General features: G+C 52.4%; 1 protein-coding gene across 1 annotated transcript in view; it reads right to left on the reverse strand.

Moving 5' to 3' along the window:
* Positions 1-1,115: 1,115 nt before the first annotated feature.
* Positions 1,116-25,053, reverse strand: part of Ass1 (argininosuccinate synthase 1) — a 48,683-nt gene continuing 24,745 nt past the window's right edge. The window contains exons 10-16 of the mRNA XM_005346102.3: positions 22,587-22,677; positions 19,965-20,049; positions 19,350-19,414; positions 11,803-11,934; positions 7,111-7,267; positions 2,780-2,845; positions 1,116-1,412 (exon numbers count right to left, since the gene is read on the reverse strand). Of these exons, the coding sequence (XP_005346159.1) occupies positions 1,367-1,412; positions 2,780-2,845; positions 7,111-7,267; positions 11,803-11,934; positions 19,350-19,414; positions 19,965-20,049; positions 22,587-22,677 (642 nt within the window). The 3' untranslated portion in view covers positions 1,116-1,366. The remainder of the gene's footprint in view (positions 1,413-2,779; positions 2,846-7,110; positions 7,268-11,802; positions 11,935-19,349; positions 19,415-19,964; positions 20,050-22,586; positions 22,678-25,053) is intronic.

Genomic DNA, 25,053 nt, shown 5'->3' on the forward strand with positions numbered 1-25,053 from the left:
CATACTGCAACATGAGTGCATTCCTCATAATAAATAAAGGTAAACTTTTAAACCCCCTCACCCAAGATGAGGGGACACCGGGTGACTAACAGCCTGGAGCAGGAGGTTTCAGTTTACTTAGGTGGACCAGCAAGCCCGTGGCTCCTCTCGGGTACTGGGATGGCAGGCAGCTTCCAGGCTTTTTATGTAGGCTCTGGGGATTTGAACTCAGAACCTCGCTTCTATGCATGCCAAACCATAACCCCAGGTCCCCTCTCCCTGCTTTGTCTGGCACCCAGGATACCTAGGGTCTTGTCTTCACTTCTGACCAGGTGCACAGGCTAACTAACTCCTGGGGCTAAGATTCAGTTCAGGTGTCTGGCCATGCAGCCTGGGCACCTCAAAGAGCCTTTAAATTCTGCATCTTCAGACTGGAGAGATGGCTCAGAGGTTAAGAGCACTGGCTGCTCTTTCAGAGGTCCTGAGTTCAATTCCCAGCAACCACATGGTGGCTCACAACCATCTGTCATGAGATCTGGTGCCCTCTTCTGGCATGCAAACATACATGGAAGGAATGTTGTATACATAATAAATAAATCTTTAAAAAAAAAAATTCTGCATCTTCCTCTCCTTTTAGGCTTCTCTAAAGCCACTCAGCTGTACTGGGGACATTTGATGTGGCGTCGTCGTCACCATATTTAAGACTTTCAAGTGCAAGGGCTGGCAACATGCTCTCAAATACAGCTAAAGAGTGGTTGAACCTCCAGCGGCCTGGAGACTGTCCACCCTAGGAGTGTGGAGAGATGCCCCAGTGGTTAAGTGCTTAAAAGTGCTTGCTGCTCTCGCAAAGAACCAAGCTTGGTTCTTAGCACCCATGTCTGATGGCTCACAATGTCCTGTAACTCCAGCACCAGGAGATTCAATGCTTCAGAGATCTGCGGGTACCTACCTGCACTCATGTGCACCCCCACCCCCAGTGTGTGCATGTGAGTGTGTGTATGCATATGTGTATGTACATACACACACATATAGGTACATACGTATGTATGCATATGTGTGTATGTGTAACATAAAACATTGTTTAAAGGAAGACACAGAGGTCGGGCTAGGCGTGAGCACACATGCACACAGGCAGAGACAAAGACTAATGTGGCTTCTTTTAATTGCCATTTTACACTCTCTGCAGCTGCCCCCACCCTCCCCTTCCCTGGGATGACCATTTTGTAGGTTATGGGGGACTAGGGAACAAAGCCTGGGGTGGGGGGGGCACACAGCATCCCCAGTCAGGTGGTGGGAGAACAAGCCACAGTTACAAATTTATCACAACAATTAGCACTGAAGCCTGGGAGAGCTGCAGAGTGGGAGGCCAGCTCCTCTTTGTCAGGGTCTATTTGCCGGTGACCTTGCTCTGAAGGCGATGGTATTCCTTCAGCCTGTAAACCAGATGGAAAACAAAGAAAAATGTAATTTCACAATAACAACATGTGCTCCCTTCAATTAATTCAGGCGGGATGGGGGCGGTGGGGGCAGCTGTTTGTTAAGATGTGTGTGAAGTTGTCTTTTTCTTCGGTCCCCTCTCCTGCCCTAGCCTCCCCTGGCTCCTCCAATCAGGATAATGTAATTAATTTATCAGAGGGGGGAAACATTGTTTGTCATTGTTGAAGATAAAGCATTTAACAGGCAATAGGAGAAATGAAGAGGCCATTATGTTCTGGCCTTTTCAAAAGGTTTATGGGGTTATAAACTACAGGCAGCAGGAGGCAGAAGGTGGAGGGGCCTGGGAAGTCTGGCTGCAGAGGTCTCTGCAGACCTGGGGTGGCTCCCGGGAACCAAGGCATGCTGCTAGTCAGGAGAGGCCATCTCTGTCTTCCTGACACAACCCCATGCGTCAGGAGCTGGCAATGGAAAACCCAGAGTTGGTCTTCCTCACTCAGCACCACTGACTCTGTGTGACTCTCTTCGAGTTACTTAACTATTCTGGGCCCGGGTCTGAGGAACTTTCAAAATCTCTGAACAAATTAAAATAAACTAGGGGCTGGCAAGATGGCTCAGTGAGTAAAGGTGCTTGCTGCCAAGTTTCAAGTTCTGAGTTTGAAACCTCGGGCCTGCATGGTAGAAGGCGAGAACTGGCCTTCCAAAGTGGTCTCTGATTTCCATATACACAAAGCATACGCATAAATAAAATAAAAAATTTAAAAAGAACTAAAATAAACTAGGAAAGAGCCCAGGAACAGCTGTCACGATGACCTCGCTTTGAGCACAACAGCCCTAAGGGGGGGGGGCAAGTTGCTGAGCCCTGCTGTGTACCAGCATCTGTAGCTGTGAGCTCGATTCCCATAGGCTCCTGTGAGAACGTCATCACACCCGTGGGGCAGGGGTACCCTCCTAGAGCTTGGAGTGGGGTCTGAGACCCTGGGTCCAAGTAACTTCAGGTATTGCATACAACCTCCAGGCCTCAGTGACTTGTTGCCTTGACCTCCAGCTGGGGACAGTGATGTAAAGATTCTTTTGCCTTTCCGGCCATTTCCCTATACGGTCTGTCCAGTCTAGGAGCTCACAGTGTCCTTGTGACTGGAGGCATTAGGGCAATTGTTAGAGGCCAGGATAGAATCCAGGGAGTCAAATGTCCACTCCCTCAGATTCTGTTGCCTATCAGGCCTGCTGAGAATGGGAACTTTTTGGGTGGAGGAGCTACAGGTGGATGGACAGGGACATGGTGCGTGAGGGGTCAGCGGAACATCAGACCCCGCTGCCTATAGCCGGAGACTTCTGATGATCGGCATGGCCCAGAGTCTCTCACCTGAGCGAGTTGATGTTGATGAAGCCAGTAGCATCAATGGGCTCATAATCGCCCTGCACATTCATGCTGTGAAGAAAGAGCAGAGCTTAGCGATGCCTGGCCGCTCCCCGCTGCCCAGCCCCTCTCTGTTCAGCATATTCTGGGAGCTCTGCACTGGGTCAGGTGCCATGCCAGCAGCTGATGGCCAAGTAGTGCCCAGAAGCCTCTACCCTGAGTGCAAAGAGGCACCAGGTTGAGTCCCAGCTCAGCTAACTCTGGGTCTGTGACTTCCTCCTGCCATTTGTAAACTGAGGTCCTCCACAGAGCCTGAAACGGCCTTCAGCATCCGATGTTTACAGACTGGAGGAGATGATGGGCTTCCTGGGAGGCATTTACAGCACGGATTCCCATAGAGTCACCTTCACCCTGGTTTGTCAAACCATGCAGACCTTACAGAACCATCCTGACCCAGATACCCATGGTCTGACAGTATCTGTCATCTGCTGTTGAGCTCAGTAAAGCTGTCCTCCCCTCTGCAGCTCCACCCCTAGCAGCATCCTCCCTGGAAGCCATCCAGGACTGGCAACTATGCCTGCCAACTCAGAGAGCCCAGGGAAGCATGCCAGTTCCCGGCGATGAAAGTGCACCTTGGGAATGTGAATACCAGTGACTCTCATCATTGTCAAGGGCTCACATGAAGTCATGGAGCTAGAACATGGCAAGCACTTGCTATGACTTACATCCCATCCATCCATCCGTCCATCCATCCATCCATCCATCCATCCATCCATCATTCATTCAGACATTTTTTAAGCACTCTTGGGCCAGCTGGGCCAGGGCAAGTGGTGGTGGTGCATGTCTTTAAATCCCAGCACTCAAGAGACAGAGACAGGCATATTTCTGTGAGTTTGAGGCTGACCTGGTCTACAGAGCAAGTACCAGGACAGCCAGGGCTACATAGGAAATCCCTGTCTCGAAAAACAAACAAACAACCAAAACAAAACAAAACAACAACAAAAGAGTGTCACAGGCTACAGGCACAAATACCACTGTCACCCAGCACCTGGATAAGTTTGGCGCTCGGGGCTCTGCAGTCTCAGTTACCCCTGACTTCCATGTTGTTCTTAATCACGCCCTTGTCTTTAGTCTGGCACAGTGCCAGCCTCACAGCAAAGCAATCTCAAGGTTCTTGAGGACAAGGAGATGGCCTATCCCCTCAGGAGTCCTTTCCAAAGAGGTAAGACTGGGAAGCAGGTGAGAAGTACCTGCCACCACGTGACTGAGGTCATGCCTCTGGTTCTCTGGAACACCCCCCTCCTGTTTCTGGTGGCCCTGGTTTTGCACATTCAAAGGAAGTGTTATACCGCTGAGCTACACCTCCAACTCAACTCTGGATCTCTTCTAAGGACAAATGAAGAAAGGTGGCCTCACCTATAACCCCAGCACCAGGGTTGAGAGGTGAAAGCTAGCCTAGGCTACATATATAGCAAAACCCTGTCTCTTCACCTTCGTCTCCCCCTAAAAACCAAAAGGAGTCTCTGTCCATGTCCCATGGGAGCCTTGAGTTTTAACCTTGATGTTTTTCAGGTCCTGAAGTCACCCCATGCTCTGCCTTCCATGACCTTTCTCCTGTTTTTCCCTTTCTTCTCCAGAGTTCCCTTTGAGATTTGGGTCCTGATGACATCAGGAGCTAACCAGTGTGCTCCCTCAGGAGGAGAGGATGTCAGGCTGGTCTAGACTAGGGTACCAATTTGTGCAATTATAATGAACAAGCCTTGCTTGCCTGGGTGCATTTGCAGCGCTGGGAACACACAAGCTAACATCACTTGCTCTCCACCTCCTGTCAAGCGGGCTCTGGAAATCCAGCCTCACCTCTGTCCAAAGTCCTTGCCTTTAGTTACCATCCTGGGAGCAGGCTGGCCACGGAGCCCTTCCCTCACCCATCTTCACCTCCAAGTCTCCCAAGTCACAACAAACTCTCTATATCATAGACCATAGGAGGTAGAGGCTGAAGGACAGGCGTTCAAGGTCATCCTCTTATACTGAATCTGCAGAAAGCCTGGGCTCCGTGAGACCTCATCACAAAAACAAACAAACAGAAACAACAAAACCCTCCCCACGTCCAAGACAAGCTGGACAAACAGCTCGAGGAGCCCTGCAGAGAGGGCCCCAACAAGGACAGACCTGCTCCGTGAGGCTGCCCAGAGTCCCAAGCCGTGCTTGTTTGGGAACGGAAAGCTTCTTTTTTGAATAGTGCTTTGGTGTGTATGGGGGGGGGGGGTGGAAACAGAGTTTACAATGATTTTTTTTACCGCCTCTGACGGTCTACAGAAAAACCTCTGTGCTTTTATTTTTGCTCATTCGAGTGGCTCTGACCTGCTCTGTAATTACATTACTTTCTACCTACTGCGCCCGGCATTTCCAGCTCTGCTACCTCTCGCAGCTTCCTCGCTGGTCCCTGTGACGCTGTCACTCAAGGGCTTTCAAGTCAGCGATGTAGAAATCAAAAAGAAAAGGGAAATGGTCGGAGACGCAGTGAGAATAACTGCTTCTGCTTTTCTCTTTTTTCCCCCCTTTCCCTTTTTACTTTATTCATTTAATCTCCCTGAGTGAGACTGTAAGGTTTAATGAAGGGTTGGGCAGGTTATTAGAGGCTGTTCATTTGGAGGGGGAGGGGAGAAAGAGCCAGAGAGAGAAAGAGAGAAGATAATTTGACATTTACCCCGACTGATCTAAACTGATTCGGTTATATTTATGGCTTATAAAGTGTTTAGAGAGATTGAAGTGGGGGGGAAGAAACTCAATATGGCAGAGAGAGGGGAAGGAGAAAAATAATATTGACTGCCAAACAAAACTCGTACTTAATTCCAAGTGGTCCCCGGGAGGGCAGGGCAGGCCTTGCCTGAGCCAGCTGGGGCTGGGGTCCTCCTCAGGTCATTCTGCCTGGCTCTGTGGGCTTGTCCCCATTCACAGCCTGGCCAAGTGACACCCAGGGGACATGACTGGGCTTCCCAGGGCAGGCTACCCTCAGTTACAAGAAAACCTTGTGTCTCCCTTGTCTCCTAAGTCAAAACAAACTCTAGGCATTGATGTGGAGGAGTTTAGATCGAATCAGCTTAGCTAGCTCACTATCTGCCATAGGTTTCCCCAACGTCCGTCACCCTCGGCTTGGTCCTTCCAGAAGGAAGCTCCTCGAGGCTCCCTCTGAGTTCCCTATTTACCTTCCTCGGCTTTATGTGGCCCCTTCTGTCCATACAGAACAACAGGCTTGAGGCCCTCCAGTGTCACTCTATTCTGTACTCATTGCCCCAAAGCAGACAAGATGGGTTCTCCTGGGCTATCTCAGATAAGACCCACACTTAAGGTGCTTGTCACTTACCTCTCACCTCCCTCAGCACTTACTCCCCCATACAGCTGGGGTGTGGGTCAGTGGCTGAGCACTGCCTGGTGAGTGCCTTGGGTTCTATTGGCACCATTGATGGAAAATGCGCCCCCCCCATGCCTTGTCATCTCTAGGGTGTTCCTGCACTTCAACTCCTAAAGGTGGGTTGACTTAGTCTGCTTTTCTGAGATCACCAACCCAGTCGAGCCTGCCAGCATTTCTCACTGGCACCCTTGTGACCAACCCTTGCCAGTGTCAGCCCTTGCCAGTGAGAACCCACTCCTCAGAGCAGACACAAGGACCAGAAGATCCGATCCTGTCCTCCTTATTATCTAGCTCAATCTCTTAACCTGGCTTCTTAGTTCCCTCTCTCCCAGGTGTCTTTGCATGTCTGGATTTTCCCAAGCTCTTCCCAGGCTCAGAATCAGAGGTGCTGCCCCCTGGAGTCTACCAAACTCTTGTATCCTATCAAGGAAGTTGCTCCACAGCCTAACTTTTATACCCAGCGAGACTATCTTGCTTCTTTTCCAACTCTGCAATTTTTCCTAATTCCATATTTCAGCCTGCCTGGCTTCCTTTCCTTTGTTGTCTTATTTTTTTGAGACAGTCTCCTGTGGCTCAGGATGAATTTCATACGCATCAGAAAATGACACTGAACTGCTGATCCTCCTGCTTCTACCTCCTGAGTGCTAGGATGATGTCACCACCACACCCAGCTTGTGCGGTGATGGGGCTGGAACCCTGGGCTTCATGTAAGCAGGCACTCTACCAACCGAGCCACATCCCTAGCCCATGGCTCATTTGAATGACACTTTCCTCCCCAAATGGCCTATTGTGGGGTCCATGATGTTACAGATATTTGTCCATCATAATATTCCCCTGGTCCCCCACAGAGAGCTTGACATGAAATCAACAAGAATGTGCTGGGAAAGCTGCCCACAGATGACGGGCTGCGGCACAGGGAACCTACCTCACCAGCTCTTCATTGTACAGTGAGAGTGGAGACTCCCGGCCAAGGATGTACACCTGGCCCTTGAAGACGGACACCTGCACCTTCCCTTCCACCCGCTCCTGGGACTTGGCGATGCAGTGGCGGACAAATTCACACTCAGGGCTGTGCCAGAAACCTGTGGGGAGGAAACCACGAAGGTGTTGGGGAGGGTCCCGCTGGGCCTCAGGCCAGGGCACAGGAAGGAAGGGGGTAGAGGAGGAGAACTCCAGGCTTTACCCCGTATGGTCTGGGTCTCAGGTCTGCCTTACTCACTTGTGAGCGCTGGCATGTATCACTGTTAATGCATTGAGGAATCCACAGTTGTGCCCCATCCCATAATCATGCAAGGGATACATGGGTCAAGAAGTGACCTCCTTGTCCCCCAAAGGCAACCACTGCATAAGGGTCAGGAGGAAGAATACCCCTGCCTCATGTAGGTGTGCACAGGAGTCACAGAAAGATCTGGCCCCGACCCATGGGTGCTCCATTTCAGTGATGATGATAGGAATCCTCCGATAGGGCTCAGAGGCACATGTCATGGGTATCCAGGACTGTCACCCTGGTTTTTGGTCAGACAGGCCATGGGCTCCATGGTCTTCAGCTGTCTCCCTTCTTGCACAGTGGGAATACCACAGCCCGGGCACCCAACAAGCACAGGGTATGCGGCGCTCCTTTGAGTGGTGCCCTGGGCAGACACCTGAACTGTTCTCTCTGCCCTGTGAATATTACCAGATGTATATCAAGTCAGCTCACAGACAACCTTACAGCCCGGGAACAAGAACTCAGAGAGCCTGTATTTCCACAGAAGGAGAGGAAGAGTTTGTTCAAGCTGACAGAGGCTGTAAGTGGGGCCTGGATTGGGCTAGAGGGTACGGACTGTCTCCTGTGATGATAGGCACTTTCCTCTCTATGACTGGAGCACTGGCTGTTTGCACACGGTGTTGAAGGCTATAGGGGACTAGGGAACATAGTACACGTCCTCCCCCTAGAGCCCACTGTCCTTGGACAGCTACTCCTTTGGGTGAGAGCAGGGAGCCTGGGACAGAGGGAAAGCAGGTGGCTGGAGTCAGGATTGGGGGAAGGGCAGGCTAGGCACAAGGTTTTTTTTTGAAAGAACCAGGAAGGTGAGCCCACCTGGGCAGCTGTGGAGGCCAGATGGCCTGCGATCTCCTGCCCTGATAAGATGGTAGGTCAGCAGGGCCCAGCTACAGTTAGAGGCCTAGAGGGGACAGCACGGGGAACAGGGAGGCTCAGTCTGGTGTGTGTGTGGGGGGGGGTGTATGAGAGACAGAGACAGAGACAGAGAGAGAGAGAGAGAGAGAGAGAGAGAGAGAGAGAGAGAGAGAGAGGAGAGAGAGAAAGACAGGAGAGAGAGAGGGAGAGAGAGAAAGAGAGAGAGAGCGTGCATGCCAGACAGGGAGATAGCCTCCACCATGTTAGTTCACAGGTCACTTCTACCCAGACACAGGATAGACCTCCTGAGGACTGTTTTCCCTAGTACATAGCAAGATATGATTACTCAACTGCTCTTCAGGAAATGTGTGGATCCAATGAGAACTTAACTCTGCTGTTTAAACACTGTGTGACCTCTGGCAACCCCTCACTGTCACTGTCTTCTCTGGGAGACAGGCCCAGAGAAGGAAAGGACTTGTCCAAAGTCACACAGCAGGATCATGGCAGATTCCAGGTCTGATGGAATACTTCTAAACAAGGGACTTTAAAGACACACCATTGGATTCTTTGGGCAGGGACATGCCCCCATCTCTGTATCCTGCCTAGAGTCTGCTTTTCTCAGTTGGGATAATTAGCCCATTATCCTCCCAGGCTGGGAGGCTGGGAGATGGAGCTGGAGATAGGAAGGGCAGAGAGCAGTGTAGGAGCCTCTGCTATGGACCCTGCTGTTTCTTGGGATCTCTGTCTGTAGCCCATAGAGGTTTTTGACTCAAGCTTCTTTTCCCAGTGGACCCAGCCTGAAATGGGCCAGTGAGTCTGGTCCCACAGTGCAAAGGAGATCCTGCATGTCCAAGCCTGTGAGGGTCTTGGGGCTGAGCTGCAGAGGGCGTCCCTCTCCTAGGCCCGGGATACAGGCCCCATTTCTGATGGGGACAAATGTCAGTTAAAGTTGTACATTATATCTTCATGTTGACGATAGGTGAGGTGGCCCCATGTCTACTGGGTGAGCTACAGCTGCCAAGTAAGTTCCACCAGGCCCCTTTGGGGTCCTGAAGGCTGACCTGGAAGAAGAGAGTATCCCAGAACCCCATGTAGCCAGTAGGGAACTCTGGAAATGGAGAAGGCAGAGGGAGATAGCTAGGTGGACCGAGACTCACAAAGACAGGGGGACAGTGGTTCTGGAATCCTGTGAACCCAGGAGCAGGACTTCCTATGTCTGCCCAGCTCCCCATTTGTGCCTTGAGGCCACATAAAACAAACTGCTACAGCAAAGAGGTGGGCTGTGAACCAGGGGTAATCAGTGGGCGGTGATTAGCACGTCTTCAGTCTGGCACCTTTGAAATTTACAGGAGGAGAAACTGAGGTCCAGGGGCCAAGACCATTCAGCCAACTAAAGGCAAAGCCTCCCGGCTCCCACACTGGAAACCACACCAAGGCCTTAGTGATGTAGCACTTGCTGGCACTGTCCCTGATGCACGGTGCATCCACACCCTTGGCCCCTGGAGTCACCATTTCTACTCTTCAGATAGGGAAGCTGAGGAGCAGAGAGGGTGAGGGACAGCATCCAGCTAAGCTGGGTCTACAGCATGTCTCCTTCCAGCAAGGGACCAATCAAACAGCACTTTGGACTGCCAGAGGGCTGGCTTTGACCTCTGTGGACACCTGGACATTAAAGGACTCAGGCAGAGTTAATATCAGTGGTAATGACCTGGTCTAAGCCTTGCTCCTCTCGCTACTCCAACGTTTTGTTTCCTTTGAAAGCTCCTAATCGCTCAGCCTCATTTTGGGATTTACGGGGCTCATTGCTGGCTGACAGAGCAGGGACTTAGCCCAGGCACGGAGCCTGCAGTCAGGACTTCCTGTGTCTCACAGCACCCCCGAACCATTCCTTGCTAGCTAGCAGCTTCCCAGGTCCCGTGGGAGTGACCCTGGCTTTTAAAGCCAGCCAGTCTCAGGCTCGACCACTGTAAATTATCAGTCATTAAAACTTTGATTAAGTATCTTCATCTGCCTGGGCCTCAGGTCCCCACTTCTGTGCAGCCGAAGTCAGGTAAGACTCAGCAGGTGCCCAGCGCCAGAAGGACAGTGACAGATGCTGACACCGTGGGGCCCGTTGTCCCCCCCCCCCCCTCTCTCTCTGTCCTCTGCCTGACTTGGCCCTCAGGGATGCCTCCTGGGCTCTCAGGCCAGGTGCTCTCTGCCCTCCCTCACACCCTGCCACGTCTTAATGTCAATCCCACTTTGTAACCAAAATCCACCTCTCAGCACTGAGATCCCGCAGAGCCCGTAGGAAACAATGATATTTAAACACCTGTCTGTACCTGGAGAGGGGGAGATTGGGCTTCAAAGCTGCGAGAACAATGGCAGCAAGAAGGAAAGCCAGCCAATCGAGCCAGCGTGCTCTCTTGAGACCCTGGGATGAATTCCAGCAGGTCCGGGAGGATGGGGACGGGGACAGGCGTGACCAGAGGGCTCGGCCAGGTGCCCGTGATCGACATACTCTATCCAGACACCCAGACTTCCGGTCCTCAGAGCTGCCAAGGTTGGCAGTCTGACGGGATCCCCCAAACTTACAGACAAGATCAGGAAATGTCTCCTAAAAATGAGTGTGGGTGTGCATGCATGCGAGCCTGGATTACAGGTATGCAATGGCACACTCAGCTCTGTTTCGTTCTTTGTAAAGACAGAGTCTCACTGTGTAGCCCAGGCTTGCCTCAAACTCACAGATTAGGAGTGCTGGGATGACAGGCTGTGTCATCACACCCAGGACCAGTGTCACCGTTACAGTGTGTGTACCTCCAGGTCTCTGCCACCGCAGCTCAAACAGCTGTCACAGACCACAGGGACATGAAGGCTGTGTCCCTTGGAACTATTTGTGGATTTAAATTTCATATGTCATGAAAGGTTTTTTTTCCCCCTTTTCAACCTTTTAAAAGTTTAAAAGAAAAAAGCTTAAAATGACTCTTAGCTCACAAGTTGCAGAAAACTGGGCGACAGCGGGGGCTGGCATGGACTCCAGCTTAAGACCCTTGGTTGTCACTATGAAGACTGTATGTGCCGTCTAGAGTCTGGGTCCCGGAGCGGGCACTGCTCGTCTGGAAGATGTGGCCACACATGCTGGGTACACATGTCCCCTTCTGTTGTCCCCCACTGAAGGTCAGTAGGGAGCATCTCCTATGGACAGACTAGTAGGGTCCCCCTCCCCTTGCTTGCCCCCTTATCTGTAAAATGAGCTGTGGACGACCTGGGAGACTTGTGGGAACAATGCAGGTTGTCCATACATCTTGCCAATACCCGGTACCTGTTGGATTCAGGCTGGCTAACACTGGTAATGACACAGAGTCCTCCGACACTAGGTACGGAAGAGCACTGAAAAGGCCAATCCCACTGTCCCTTCTGCTTCCTCACCCTGGGCCTAACCCTTCCGCTTGTACTTCTGAGTTCTGAAGGAGATGGGGCCTGAGGGTGTGGCTCTGGGGACAGATGAGTTGTACATACCCGTGTACACGAGCTCTGCGAATTTGAGGCCCAGGCCCTGCTTGATTTTGCGTACTTCCCGATCCATGGTGAAGGCCTCTATGTCTAAATGAGCGTGGTACAGGATGGTCCCTGCTGGGGTCTCGTAGATACCTAGCCATTTTTCCAGGCAGGGGGAAAAAGGGAGAGACTGCACGAAACACATGAAACTGAAACTGTCAGCAAATGACAAAAAAAAAAAAAAAAAGAAAGAAAGAAAAAATAATGACTTGTCTGACAGGAGAGAAGCCGGTCGGACCCATTCACTCCCAGCTTGCTGCAAAATGCGTCTGTCATTATGTTCATGCTGGGGCCACGACAGTCCACTCTGCGGCTTGTGGAGAAAATGTCTAGATGCCCCCTTTGAAGAGGCCCTCAGACGCGGGAAAATGACAGGGTTTCTGAGCAGCGCACCCCCTCCCCAATGCATGCCCACCGGCCTGCAGTTGAAAACCTGTAATTAAACCAACTACGGTGGAGCCCAGGGCCCCAAATATCCCTTCCTTCCTTCCACCAGGGAGTCTGGGGAGGGGGAGGCCGCTGCGTGCACACACACATGAACATGTAAGCACACACACGTGTCTCTCCAGAGATCGCTGGGGTTACTTAGGGCTTGAGCAGCGGCTCCACTGTACAGATGGGGAAGCCGAGCCCCTGCAAATGGACTTGACAGAGAGGGAATGGAATCCAGGCCCCTGGATCCCTGATCTGTGCAACACAGAGGTGCCAAGAGGCAGGACTCTACCTGTTCTGGAGCCAGGCCCTGCTCTGGTATGACCTTGGACAGAACCTGTGTCCACTGTCCTGATGGAGGAGGGACAGGAGCAGTACCATCCCCTTGAACCTTTTCTTCTCAACACACGATGCTGAAGAGAGCTGTTCAGCTGTCCTGGCAGCTTGCTGCCATCTTTCCACACTGATATACACATGTACGCCAGCACCGTTCATTCACAAACCCAGCCACAGTGCCATGCTAGCCAATCCCCTTGCTCTACAAAGCACCGATGGAAGCTGAGGATGGAGGAGCACAAATTCAAGGCTAGCCTGGGCACCATGATGAAACCCTATCTCAGAGACAACAAGCAGACAGGTTCTGACTGGGGGTGGGGCTCCATAGGACAGGGTTTGCCTAAGAGGCCAGAGGCCCTTGTCCTGGGATCCACCCCAGCACCATACAAACTGGTGTAAAAGAACAACACTGTAATCCAAGTACTTGGGAGGTGGAGACAAGCAGGGTCAGAAGTTCAAAGTCGCCCTCAGCTACAGAGCAAATTCAAGGCCAGCCTGGGCTACAGAAGATCCCATCTCAAGACTAATGAAGTCCACCAAATGAAATAAACCTGTTCTATAAAGCCAAATCCTGCATTCCTCCATTTCCAGATGTGCAAATAGCAGGTGGCTGCTGGGTGCATAGGGAAATGAGGGGCAAGTATTTAAAGGGGATAGCATTCCAGTCCGAGCAAGGGAAAAAGCCCCCTGAGAGGAAAGTGGCGATGCCTGCTAAGGAAGGTGGCGATGCATGCTAATGTCACCCACCAGGCTACGCACCTAAAAGGGATGTTTGAGCTGGGTGTGGTAGCACCTTTAATCCCAGCACCGAGGAGGCAGAGGCAGGTGGATCTCTGAGTTTCAAGTCAGCCAAGGCTATATAGAGAGACCCTGTCTCTAAAAGAAGTTATGTTGTCTTTATTTTTATGATAGTTTAAAAATGCTTAACACACATAACACACACACCCATATACCTCTTTCTTGTGAGGCTGCCATTCTAGACAATGTCCTCCACCTTCCTGAATCTCCCTGTGACCTCGCTCCCCACCACACCCTGGATGTCCTCACTTTTGTGCACGAGACCCCTGGGCCTCCTCATTCCCATAGCAATGTCCAGGGAGGCAGAAAGGCAGCTGGAGGCAGTGACAGGCAGGAGGACCAAGAAAAGCCACTGCTGACAGCCTGAGGGCAGGGAACCCAAGACCTCAGCCAGGAGAAGCAGGTCCTGGTGGGACATGCCTGTAATTCCAGCACCAGGGAGATAGAGGCAGGTGGTGGAGGCTGTTAGTTTGAGACCTGCCTGGGCCTCAGAGCACAAGGGTGTCTAAAAACAGCAACTAGTGACCCATAACAGAGAAAACCAAAAACAAAGTGATAGGGCGCTTGCCTGGCACACACCCTGGGTTCAGTCCTCAGTACCGCACCCCCTCCCAACAACTCCGGTAACTTTCTGAGCTGGATGTGTGGTTCTACATCTGTAATCCCAGCACTCGGGAGGCTTGGAGGTAGAGGCCAGAGGATCAGGAGGAGTTCAAGGCCAGCTTGGTTACCTGAGATTCTGCCTCAAAAAATAAACCCAGACCAAACAAGACCCAACATCACAATTCTCAGCACAGAGGTTGAAGTCACTCCTTGGGACAGGATGGCTCCACCTACCAGTGTCTTTGGATGGTCCCAAGTCACCAGGAAAGGCCCAGTGACCCAGCAGGCTGTTCAAAAAGACAGATAGTTGCAGGAAGTACCTGCCTCCAAAATGGCAGCGATAAAATAAGATTCAAGGCAGGTTCTGTTACCCTAGGAAGACCAACAATGTGACAAAGTGACTTTGCATGACCTGTGGGTCACCTCTGGACACAGAGCAGGTGCTAACACTAAGGCAGCAGGGGCCTTGTGAGGATCTATTTTGTCATAGCTTGGAGACACCTGTCCTTACACTGGATATAGGTAGTGGCGGAGGCAGCATCCCAGGTCTGAGGCCGCCATGTTCTCAAGTTCTGGGGACCCAAATGCCTTCTTTGCAAGTCTCTCCTTTCCAAGTCACTGGAGACACAGCCAAGCTGTCTGTCCAGAGCTGGAGTTGGAACCAGAAATCTCAGCCAATTGACATTGCATCTGGCTGGACTGTGTGGCCTTGGTCCCACTCACCACCCCCTCTGAGCCCTGACAGGAAAACAGAAAGTTGCTAAGTACCTGCGTCTTACAGGCTAACCTCAGACATGTCCCGAGAGCAAGCATTGAGATTCACAACCAGTCCTGGAGAGAACCACTGAGGTGTCTCCACAGCATGACCCTCAACAGTCCAGGAGGAGGAGAACACAGGCAGTGTCTAGGATTCTGGAAAGAGCCACCAGGGGCCCAAGATACAGCGGGTACTGCCCATGACAGGTGTCCCTGAGAAAATGAGACCAGCGGCACCAGCAGCAAAGAGCAGACAGAAAGGTGGGCAGAACCCGTCTTCCTTAGAGCTCTCAGCACCAGCCTCATGGCTGTCAGCCGGCAGCTTGAAGGTCACAGGCATACAGCAAAGTCCCAGCCAAGAGACGTGAGCACAATTAATATTCCCAATCCCATTCCAGGTGGTCTCAAAGTTAATTGTGACTAATCGACTAATCAAAAGGCTTGGTTTTAGTTCTCGTGTGTGTGTGTGTGTGTGTGTGTGTGTGTGTGTGTGTGTATTTTAAAGCTATCCACTCTCTTGGCAGGGGCAGGGGGTACAGATGATTTCTGTATTTCTTCTGGAAAAAAAAAAACCGGTGACAGAAACTTGATTCTAAAAGACTATGGATTTGGGGGCTTTTGACAGTCGGCATACAAACCACCGTGCAAAGAGGAGGAAATGACAGCTGAGCTGCGCGGCTGTGGAATAGACAACAGATATCTTCAGAGTGACACGCACCGCGGCTCCAAGTGTCTATTTTCATCTCCCCGTGTTTACGGGAAAGACAGAGGTGTCAGCAGCCCTCTGTGGAGCAGCTTCAATCACACCCTAATTGCTGCTAGGAAAGGTGGGGGGGGCTGGGGAGGCCAAGGAGCAGGGGTGCTGGGAAGCGGAGAGTGGACAAGAGGAAAAGGTGGGGACCACACAGCCACAGCAGCTCAAATTCTTATCAGTTCAAGACTGAGGCTTGGCTTGGGCTGAGAACTGTGCTAGAAATGAATAGCCTCTACCTAACACATAGGAGTCAGCGGCTAGGGTACTTGAACCCAAGGCTCTGGCACTCAGGGAAGGGACTGGGAGGTGGACAGGTATCGACTGGAGCCCAAGGTCTCCTTTCTTAGGTACTAGGGACAAGACTTGAGATGGTTGCCATGGTGACGAGAAGCAAGTCAGGGTGGGAGTCTAAGCTATTTTCTAGGCTCTTGAGCCCAGGTGGCCCATCCTGTGGATCAGACTGGGTCTCTGAGACTAGCCATCTCTGAGCTGCTGGGCCAAGTCTCCTGCTTCACAAGTCTGCCCTTGCTGTCCGTCTGTCATACTCCATGTGAGCACAGCTTCTGGGATGGCCAAACAGGACTGGTGGGCGGCAGGGGGTGCTGGATAGACAGGCAGGAAGGCTGGATCAAAGGGCAAGCGAGTTGTTACTCTCTTGGAAATGAAGTTCAGGGGGCAAGTGGGAGAGAGAATGGAAAGATGAAGGAAAGAAGGAAGCTTGTGAGAGAAGAAGCTGACCAGGTCTGGTGGGCGGAGGTGGGGGGCCAGCAGCGAGGGGAGAAAAGGCCAGCATGGGGAGACGGGGAAGGGGGGCGGGGGGGGGGAAGCAGCCATGAAGGGAAGGCCAGGCCAGGTGGGACAAGGCAGAAGGGGAGAGAGGGCTTGAGAGCCAGGCCAGAGAGGCTGAGGTAAAGGACACATAGAGGCAGGCAGGAGGAACAGACACATCCAGGAGGCTCCTTCCTGGGCTCCCTCCTGCCTGCCTCTTCCTTCTCCTCCCCACAGATTTAATTTACTTCACTTAATTAGCCCCCCTCCAGAGTTAAAAAGATAATGTGATAAGGAGGAGGGAATAGGCAAAAACAGCGAAGCCACTCCCTGAGGCTCTCCCAGCACGCAGCCCCTGACCCCATGGTTCCACACAAGGCCTTCCAGCCAGGCCACCCAGACCCAGGGTGCTATGCTGCCCAATTCCCTATGCTCCTGCCCCCTAAGAAAAAAGAATCAGGCTCTTAATGAATGTCAATTACCAGCTTTGTAAAATCAATACAAATGACATTTCCCCCCACATACACGGAGATCCGGAACACCCCAGCTCTGCCCTCGGCATAATCAATGATTAACAGTCTCGCTGTTACCTAATACACCTAATAAACTCCTCAAGGGGAGTCCATAGGACCCTCATTAATTGTCTGTTTTTGCTTTCACAGAGAAATGTTTGGCGTGCAGAAATACAAACAGGGATACCCTAAAATTACCAAGCATAAAAACTGGCAAGCGAGGACTCCTGGGGAGCTGGCCCCTTCCTTCTGAAGATCGGTATTTCCTAGCCTGAAAGCTACTTGCCTAAGGTCATGTAGCAATCTCCCTCCCGGAGACTGTAAAATCCTGAGCTTTTAGAGACACCCACGATATCTAGGCAGAGTTGAGGACTGAGCGCCAGGCTTTTCTGTGGGTGACAAGGAGCCAATCCAGCCGGGACACACTTGATTTCATGCTGTGGCTCTTCTAGGGGGTCTCTATCAGGAGGGTGGCCTACCGTCAGGACACAGCACCCAAACCCATCTCACACGTCAAGAAGTCAAGGCTCAGGAGGTTCAGTTGATTCTCGATGGAGACAAAGTCAGGACCAGGACTCGGGCTGGGTGCCAAAGCCTTGGCCTTCAACGTTAGGTCTTCAGAGAGCCCACCACCACCAGGCCAGCTGTCTCCTCCAGCCCCTGCCTCCTCTATCCTCTCTGTCCATCTCAGTTTCAACCAGGTGGGAGATATTCCACCGCCATCGTCTCCAGCTTCTCTACCCTGACTGCTGCAGGCCAGGCCTTTATCATCACCTCCTTCTTCCCAGTTTTGTTTCTCTGACCGGCAGGACGACTGTGTCGGGTCTGGCCAACCCTTATCTTCCCGGGAAAGGACATCAGTAACTAGCCTGTTAGAATGGCAGCAACCCCCCCCCCCCCCAGTAGCACTGAGCTGCATTTGGATCAACGGGACATTGCTGCAACCAATTAATGGTATCCTCCACGGGCCCAGGAAGGGTCTGATGGGTATCTGACATACCTGAGTTGCACTGGATCCCAGAGGGTGTAAGGCTGCTTTTGTGCTCCCCCGGAATCCCCTGGGGACTGAAGCCACTGATGAACCACCTCCACAGAAGCTGTGCATACTATCGTGGGTAGATTCGAACCTGGATCTGTCCATCTCCACACCCTAGGCTCTTAGACCTCTTCCCCAGGCCTCCCTGGGCGGATGCCCCTCTGAATGCTGCCTGTAACTTAGAGTAAGCCCTTGCCCCGTCAGGGTCTTGGTTTCCCCATCTGTAAAACTAGGTGCTAGTTTCTCCCAAGGCCCCACGTGGAGCTGCCTTGGAGGAATTCCTTTGTGTGGCTCTCAAGGGCAGGTGGAGACAAAGGGGCTTTTAATCAGATGCTAAATAGGTTAGAGACAAAGGTAGACAGGGAACGAAGAGAGACACTCATTAGCGCATTGTTCTTTACAAGGCCTCGGAGAGCAGCAGTGGTGCTCGTTCTCAAGATGATCAATCTGGGAAGGGACAACTCTAGCTCTGCCCAACTGGCAGAGGCAGATACGTTAGGGGAAACTGAGGCCCAGAGATTACCAGCCCAAGCTCACCAGGGCAGGTCTCTGGATCTTCATCTCCCCTAACAGCTGAGAGCCCATCAGCTCTCTTGGGACTTAGAATCTCAATTTGAAAAGTCCCCAGGACTAGGGCTGGGACTGAACCTAGGCCTCTTTTATTTGGCCATTTTCTTCTACAATCAATGTGGAAGCTAAGTGATCTGAAGTCCTTAGCAGTATGTCACTGGTATTTAAATATTCAGGTAGCCAGTTCAGGGGCCCTAAGCACCAAAATAAGAAGAAGCCCCTAAAAACACTGCAGCATTGGTCACACACACACACACACACACACAGACTGGCAGGGACCAGGGATGGCACATGACTGATGATAAGGAATCATGAAAACACCAAGGCACCAACCCCCCATCACCCTGGGATCAACTAATTCTCCATCCCCCAGCCAAGAAGAGGATCTGATGGCCCCATGGTGGCAGCCGACACCAGCCAAAGTGGGCATACCACAGAAAAGTAGGGTCTATCTGTCCCTGGCAAAAAGGCCTTGGAGACATGCCAGAACCGGGCTGGCCTGTTCAGGGTTCCTGTGTGTAACTCACAGCGCCCTCCCTGGCAAGAGTCCCACTCTACTGCCCGCCTGGTGCTAGAGAAATGCCTTAATGACCACGAAATTGGCCCTGCATGGTCCGCCTCTTAACCTGGCTGGCCCAAGAGGCTGGCCCGCCTGCGACACAAGACAGCCTGACCTCTAGGCCGACCTCTCTCCTAGACCCCTCCCTCCTCTAGAGGCAGCCTCGTTCACAGCACCTGGGAAGTGTGTGTGTGTGTGTGTGTGTGTGTGTGTGTGTGTGAGTTGGGGGGGGTGCAGCAAAGGCCACAGTCCTCACTTCATGGGGTAGAGAGAAAGAAGGGTAAGCCCCATGGTGTCGGGTGAATGGTGACATCCAAATGGTACGGATGGGGCCTGCTTTGGGAGGTGCCAGAGTAGGCCCCAGCAGGTGCCTCACACACTTACCCCGGGATTTCATTCCAATGAAGCGGTTCTCCACGATGTCAATGCGACCCACTCCGTGCTTGCCCCTGGGAAGAACAGGTCACTTGGATTCAGGTGCAGCCACCTACTGAGCAGGTGGCTTTGGCTTGCCTACAGAGCAGCTTATGGGCATACTGGCTCTATCTCAGGTTCTAAGGCTCAACTTAGAGAGCACCCGAGTTGGGAAGACAGGCCCCAGGGGACGCTGGGTAAACCAAGGCCCCGTCTGGGTCACGCAGAGTGACACCTGTTTCACCTGTTACCTCTGAACTGGGATTTACTTGGCCCCCGGCCTCATTAAGACTCATTTTTCTTTGTGTCCGGATGCCTGGCTCAACCAAAGGCCTGCAGCCCCAGCTGGACCGATCATAGGAGGTAGTGGTAGCCTTGGGGCCTTTTATCATCATGGGTTGTGGGTTAATAGACACCAGGATGCGCCTGTTAAACCAACATGGGCTGAGAGACTCAGTCTACAGGGCCCGGACAGTCAGATCTCCAGGTCATGAACCTCTGCTGTGACCACTCGTCACCCCGATCCAAGCCAGCGCTTGCCGGCGGTGGCAGTCCTGGGAGACGGCGAAGTCTATGGACACTCACGCAACTTCGTTCAGGTACATGAAGAGCTCCAAGGAAGTGTGGTGGGTAGTGCCATCTTTGACGTTTGTCACCTTCACAGGGACCCCTGGGGCAGACAGAGAGAGAGCAGTGGGCCTCCAGGCTGGGGCTCAACAGAGCAGCCTGTGCCCACCACCCCACCCTCTCCCTCCACCCACATCGCCTTAAATGGATGTGACAGATATGGAGTCCCAATGACTCCTTCAAAGCCCTGTGCTGGGGGGAGAGAAGGGGCCAGAAAGCCCCCCAGAATGAAAGGGAAAAATGCAATAAAAACGCTCGCCCCCTCCCTCCCATTCTCTCTGCCCCTTTAGCATTTAGGGGCTGTGAAATTGGAACCAGGCCCTGAACTAATTGAATTTCACGCTTCGTCATTGTCTTACCAGTGAGCACCTTCTGTCCCCACCAGCTACCCAGGGGCCGCCTGGCCGAGGTGCAGGCAGACCCTTCGAGTACGCACAGGCGTGTGTGCATGCGCGTGCATACACACATGCATCTAAGCAGTGCTCTGCCATGCTTGCCAGGCGGACAGGGACCTCTCGGTCCCAGCCTTGTACCCCAGACCCTCAGAAAGCCACCTGATGGATGATCTGGGGGTGGTGCTCACTCCAGCAGACACCCATGAATTCTGAAATGTGTTGTCTGAGGTGGCAGGAGGGAGACAGCCGAGGCTCAGCCAGGGAAGGGCCATGTCGAGGGGGGTGGTGGGGAGGGGGCAGTGGGTGGGTTTGGGGTTGACTTTGAATAGCGAGGGGGCACTTTCTCGAGCGGTGTGAAATGGGTAATAAATGTATTAGGGGGCTAACAAGAGAGCCGTAACAGTGACAAAGAAAAGCCGTTCAAAGTTGGCGGCTAATCCCCCACCCATCTGCCTGGCTCATTACCATGTAGCGAGCCATCGGGTGCCAATCAGGGCTCAATAGCGGCTTTGGAGTCTTTATTAGCCAGGCGCCGTTTGGAGGGGCTCTGCTCAGGGCGCTGACAGCCTCACCATTCTTAACCCCCATTTCCAGGGGTTTTATAACTTGGTTGTAAATTGCTATTAAATGTAAGTCTGCCCAATAATGAACCTTAAGCCCCCTCGCCACCCCCTACCCCTCGCCTCCCTCTTTCTCTCCATCCCTGGTCCTATTATCACCCAACGCTGGGGCCTTGGATGGGGCCTGCCTGGGGAGGAGAGGTTGACATTGTTGGTGCTGCCGCCGGAGAAAGCCTCTTAGCTTTTAAAATAGTTAATAATTAGATTAAAACTTCAAATAAATTAACTAGAGAGTGAATGAGGACTAGGCAAGGGAGGGCGCCTCCCTCTTTTTCTCAGATAGCCCTCTCTTCTCCAACTCCGCTTGGGGCTGCCCTGCTCCTCCAGGATGGGCTGTTGGAGGCTTGTGCCTGGGACTCCCCACACCTCCTGCTTACCTCCCGCCCTCTGCTCTCCCAGCTCCCAGGGGCTGACGGGCCCTGTGAGAGAATCCTGCAGTGTGGCCTGGCACATCCTACCATCTGCTCAGAGTAAAGCTCCAGGGAGGCCCCTTCCCAACAGAAGGCTTGAGGGGACTCAATGCTGCCCCCGTGTTTAGGGTCCCAACCAAGGCCTCTTTAGTCCCTGGGTAGTGTGAGATTCAAGTTGACACAGTTGAAGAGGAACAAAGAAGGTAGCCATAGGCAGGTGAGGCTGCTCCTTGGGAGAGGCTAGAGGGGGCAGCAACCCGTTCCGGTACCATACCCTCACTCCATCCATACCTTATGCTGGGAACCTCTAAACAGCCTTTCCGTGGCTTTTACCTCAGCCCCAGAGAGATAAGTTCCACAAGGTTATAGCAGCTAGGGACACACAGAGCCTCTACCATCCCCCATCACCCTGTCCTCCAATTCTGAGGTCCCTTGGAGAGTCTGAGCCATCAGAGACTGTCTCTTGCTTATGTTTCAGCCTGGGGGCTATTGGTGGATGTGTAACCTCCTGCCTCCCTAGCTTCTTCTGCTAGGTACCGTCTCCTTCAGGAAGCCTCCTAAAAGAGTCCCCTTCTGTTTCCCTGTACCCTCTCAGCTGGGCTCCGTTTCAATCACTACACGAGTCCATGCCTCATTCCTTCCTCCAGGGCAAGAGAAGGGAACCAGAGGGGCAGTAGCTTTGAGTCCAGGGACTGGAGACCCCAGATGGGCCCAGCTTTCTGAGTGGAGTCTCAATGGAGTCCCTGAGGCCAACTATGTGGCAGACTAACCACTACTAAGTACTTCCTGGTGGCAGCACCTGGCTGGATGCCCTCCCTACAGAACTCCTTGCATGCTAGGAAAATAGCAGGTACTCCCACCTCCATTTTATAGATGCGGAAAACTGAGGCTCAAGGACATAGAGAGTGACTCTCCCAAAGCCAGCTACTTTGGGACAGAAAGCTCTCCGACAAGATCTGATGTCAGTGCACTGGAGTACAGCCTCTCTCCTCCCAAGCTTGGAAGCTCATATGGTTGGGAGCCTTTAAAGGCCCTGCCTGTGCTCTCGCTTCCAGGAATGCAAGGAGTTAGAGGGCCTGCATCCCAGGCAGGAAGGGGAAAGGAGCAGGGCCCCTTCAGTCCACTTACCCTTATTCTGCATGGATGGGCACGTACCTTTTTTAAATTCTATCTCAAGGACATCTGGGCTGTTGGGTGCTTTGGCAGGGTCCTGAGTCTTTGTGTAGAGACCTGGAGGTGCTTGATTCTAAAAAGAGACAGAGGTAGGAAGTTGAGGCATCGCGAGCCACACCAAGCACACATGCCTGCTCGCCACCTCCTGCAGGTACCTGTACCAACTTGTCCCTGTCCAGGACCACTGGTCCCTGGCACTCCTCCACCAGTTTAGTGGGTCCCGGGGACTACCAGCTCCCAGCCAGCCCCGCCTGCCAGGGACCTGAGAAACAAAGGGCTCAAGAAATCAGACAATTTTTCCCCTCAACTTGATCTCATCTTTTTCTTTGACGCCCCCACAGCTGGAGGCAGAATAGCAGGAGAGAAGCAAGTCAGGCAGGAAAGAGTGGGACTTCACAGGACTGCGGTGCACAGGCTTCCCGGGAGCCGCACGCACGCGCGCGTCACTGCCTGGAATTGGGGTTTATTCTGCACTGACCGCAAAGCTAATGACTGCGCGTGACCCCAGCAGGTGCTCTAGCGGGCCAAGCCGTCCCTGGGGTCCCTGAGGTTAATACTCACGGGGAGAAAAGAAGAACAAAGCAAAACCATTTGAAAACACATCAACCTTTATGTATATTTTTTCTTGGGTGCGTTAGAAAATGGGCCTCTCTTCCTTAGGAGGAGGTGGAGGGGCCGCTTGCTACCCAGGACTTTCTCGAAATTTCCTCTCGCCTCTAGAGGCTCCAGTTCCCCCACCACCCAAGTCTGAAGCCTGGATACTTGCCACCACAGGGCTGGGAGCCTGTGGGCCTGGCTGCTCAAGTTCATCCCGGGGGCATCCTGTGCCCAGCTGTTCTGTCCACCTGCTGACATCTGGGAACCACAGCAGTCAGCCTTTCCTTTCAAACCTCGAGTGCATTCACACACCACTGCTCACTTTGGAGCTCCAAGCAGCCTTGCCTGGCAGGAACAAATGCTGCCCCATCAGCAGGGGCAGACATGGAGGCTGCAGGAAGACATTGTCCACTGCTGGGTTTTGCACGAACAATGCTCCACATAACCACAAACAGCCCAGGCCACCTAGCACACAGGAGGGGAAATCACAAGGCCCCCAACAACAATGGGGAACTTTACTTTGTGCCATTGTACAGGCAGGGTCTCAAGTAACCCAGGTTGGCCTTGAACCCCTGGATCTTCCTGCCCCCTAACTCCTAAGTGCTGGGATTACCATCATATTCAACTGTGGGAGACTTGTGGAAAATACCCCTAAGGCAGATGTCAGGCTGTGGTACCCTCAGAAGTGATTCTTCAAACTCTAGTTTCCATCTGGGGAAGGGATCTGTGCCCTTGACTGTGTAAAAGTTTAAACGCAACACAGGAAATGTCAAGCAAGGGCTGGTGTGGATGGAAACTCACTCTGCAGGTGGGACATCAGCTTGGAGATGGACACTGTGCCTTCTCCAAGGAAGACCACAGAAAGGCACCCTGGGATGCTTATCTATGCTTACCCATAAGCTCTCTGCTGGAGTGACTAGCAACCTTATTTTCCCAGGGTCCCCCTAGATTTAACACCAAGTGTCATCTGTCAAGAATCCTTGGTGTCACACAGTGGTAAGGTTTATCTTTCCCACTCAACTACAGAGCTCCAAGGCACCCTGGACTGGCAGCCACACCCCCCTAAAGTGTTATTTGTATAGTGGACACAGGGTGGCCTTAAAGGCAGACCCAGGGAGGTGTGAAGGGTCTGTAAGACACACACACACACACACACACACACACACACACACACACACACACACACACACTGCAAGAGGCCTCCAGGAACCAGAGGGAAAAGTAAGGTCCGAAGAAGTAGCTGGTCCAAACCACACCTTAGTACTCTTTCAGCATCTCATGCTGCTTCCCAGCTGCTATGGCAACCTGGGCTGCGAAACAGTTTGATGCCTACGGTTGAGTGTCAACGCCATTCATCCTGGAGCAGACTTCAGAGAAATGCCATGTTCCCAGACCCGCTCAGTGCATAGAAAAGCCTGAAGCTCAGCTCAGAGGTAGAGCGGACTGAAGGTGGACTTCAGGGTAACCAGAATAGCAATCACTTCCCCACACATCCAGAGCTCCAAGCCCCTAAACCGTTCCTCCCGCCTCTGTCTATAGTGACTGCAACCACTTCAGTTTTGAACCTGTCCTTTCCCTGGTCACATAGCCTAACGGTAGAGGAAGGATGCCTCGGGAAAGACAAGAGACAGGAAGGTGCTCGGGACAGGACAAGTTCATACACTCTACAGCAGGAGTCAGCGTGGGGTGGGCAGCTGACAGCCCCATTCCATCAAATAACTAAATAGAAATAAACTGGTGTTTGCTTTGCATTCTGAGCTCAGGGGGTGCCTGGCTTCTTTTTAACTCTCCCTCCTAAAAGCCCAGTTCAAATGACAAATAGTTCATTGCTGAGTATCTGGTGCCATTTATC

Source organism: Microtus ochrogaster, chromosome 4 (assembly GCF_000317375.1).
Source record: "Microtus ochrogaster isolate Prairie Vole_2 chromosome 4, MicOch1.0, whole genome shotgun sequence".
NCBI lineage: Eukaryota > Metazoa > Chordata > Mammalia > Rodentia > Cricetidae > Microtus > Microtus ochrogaster.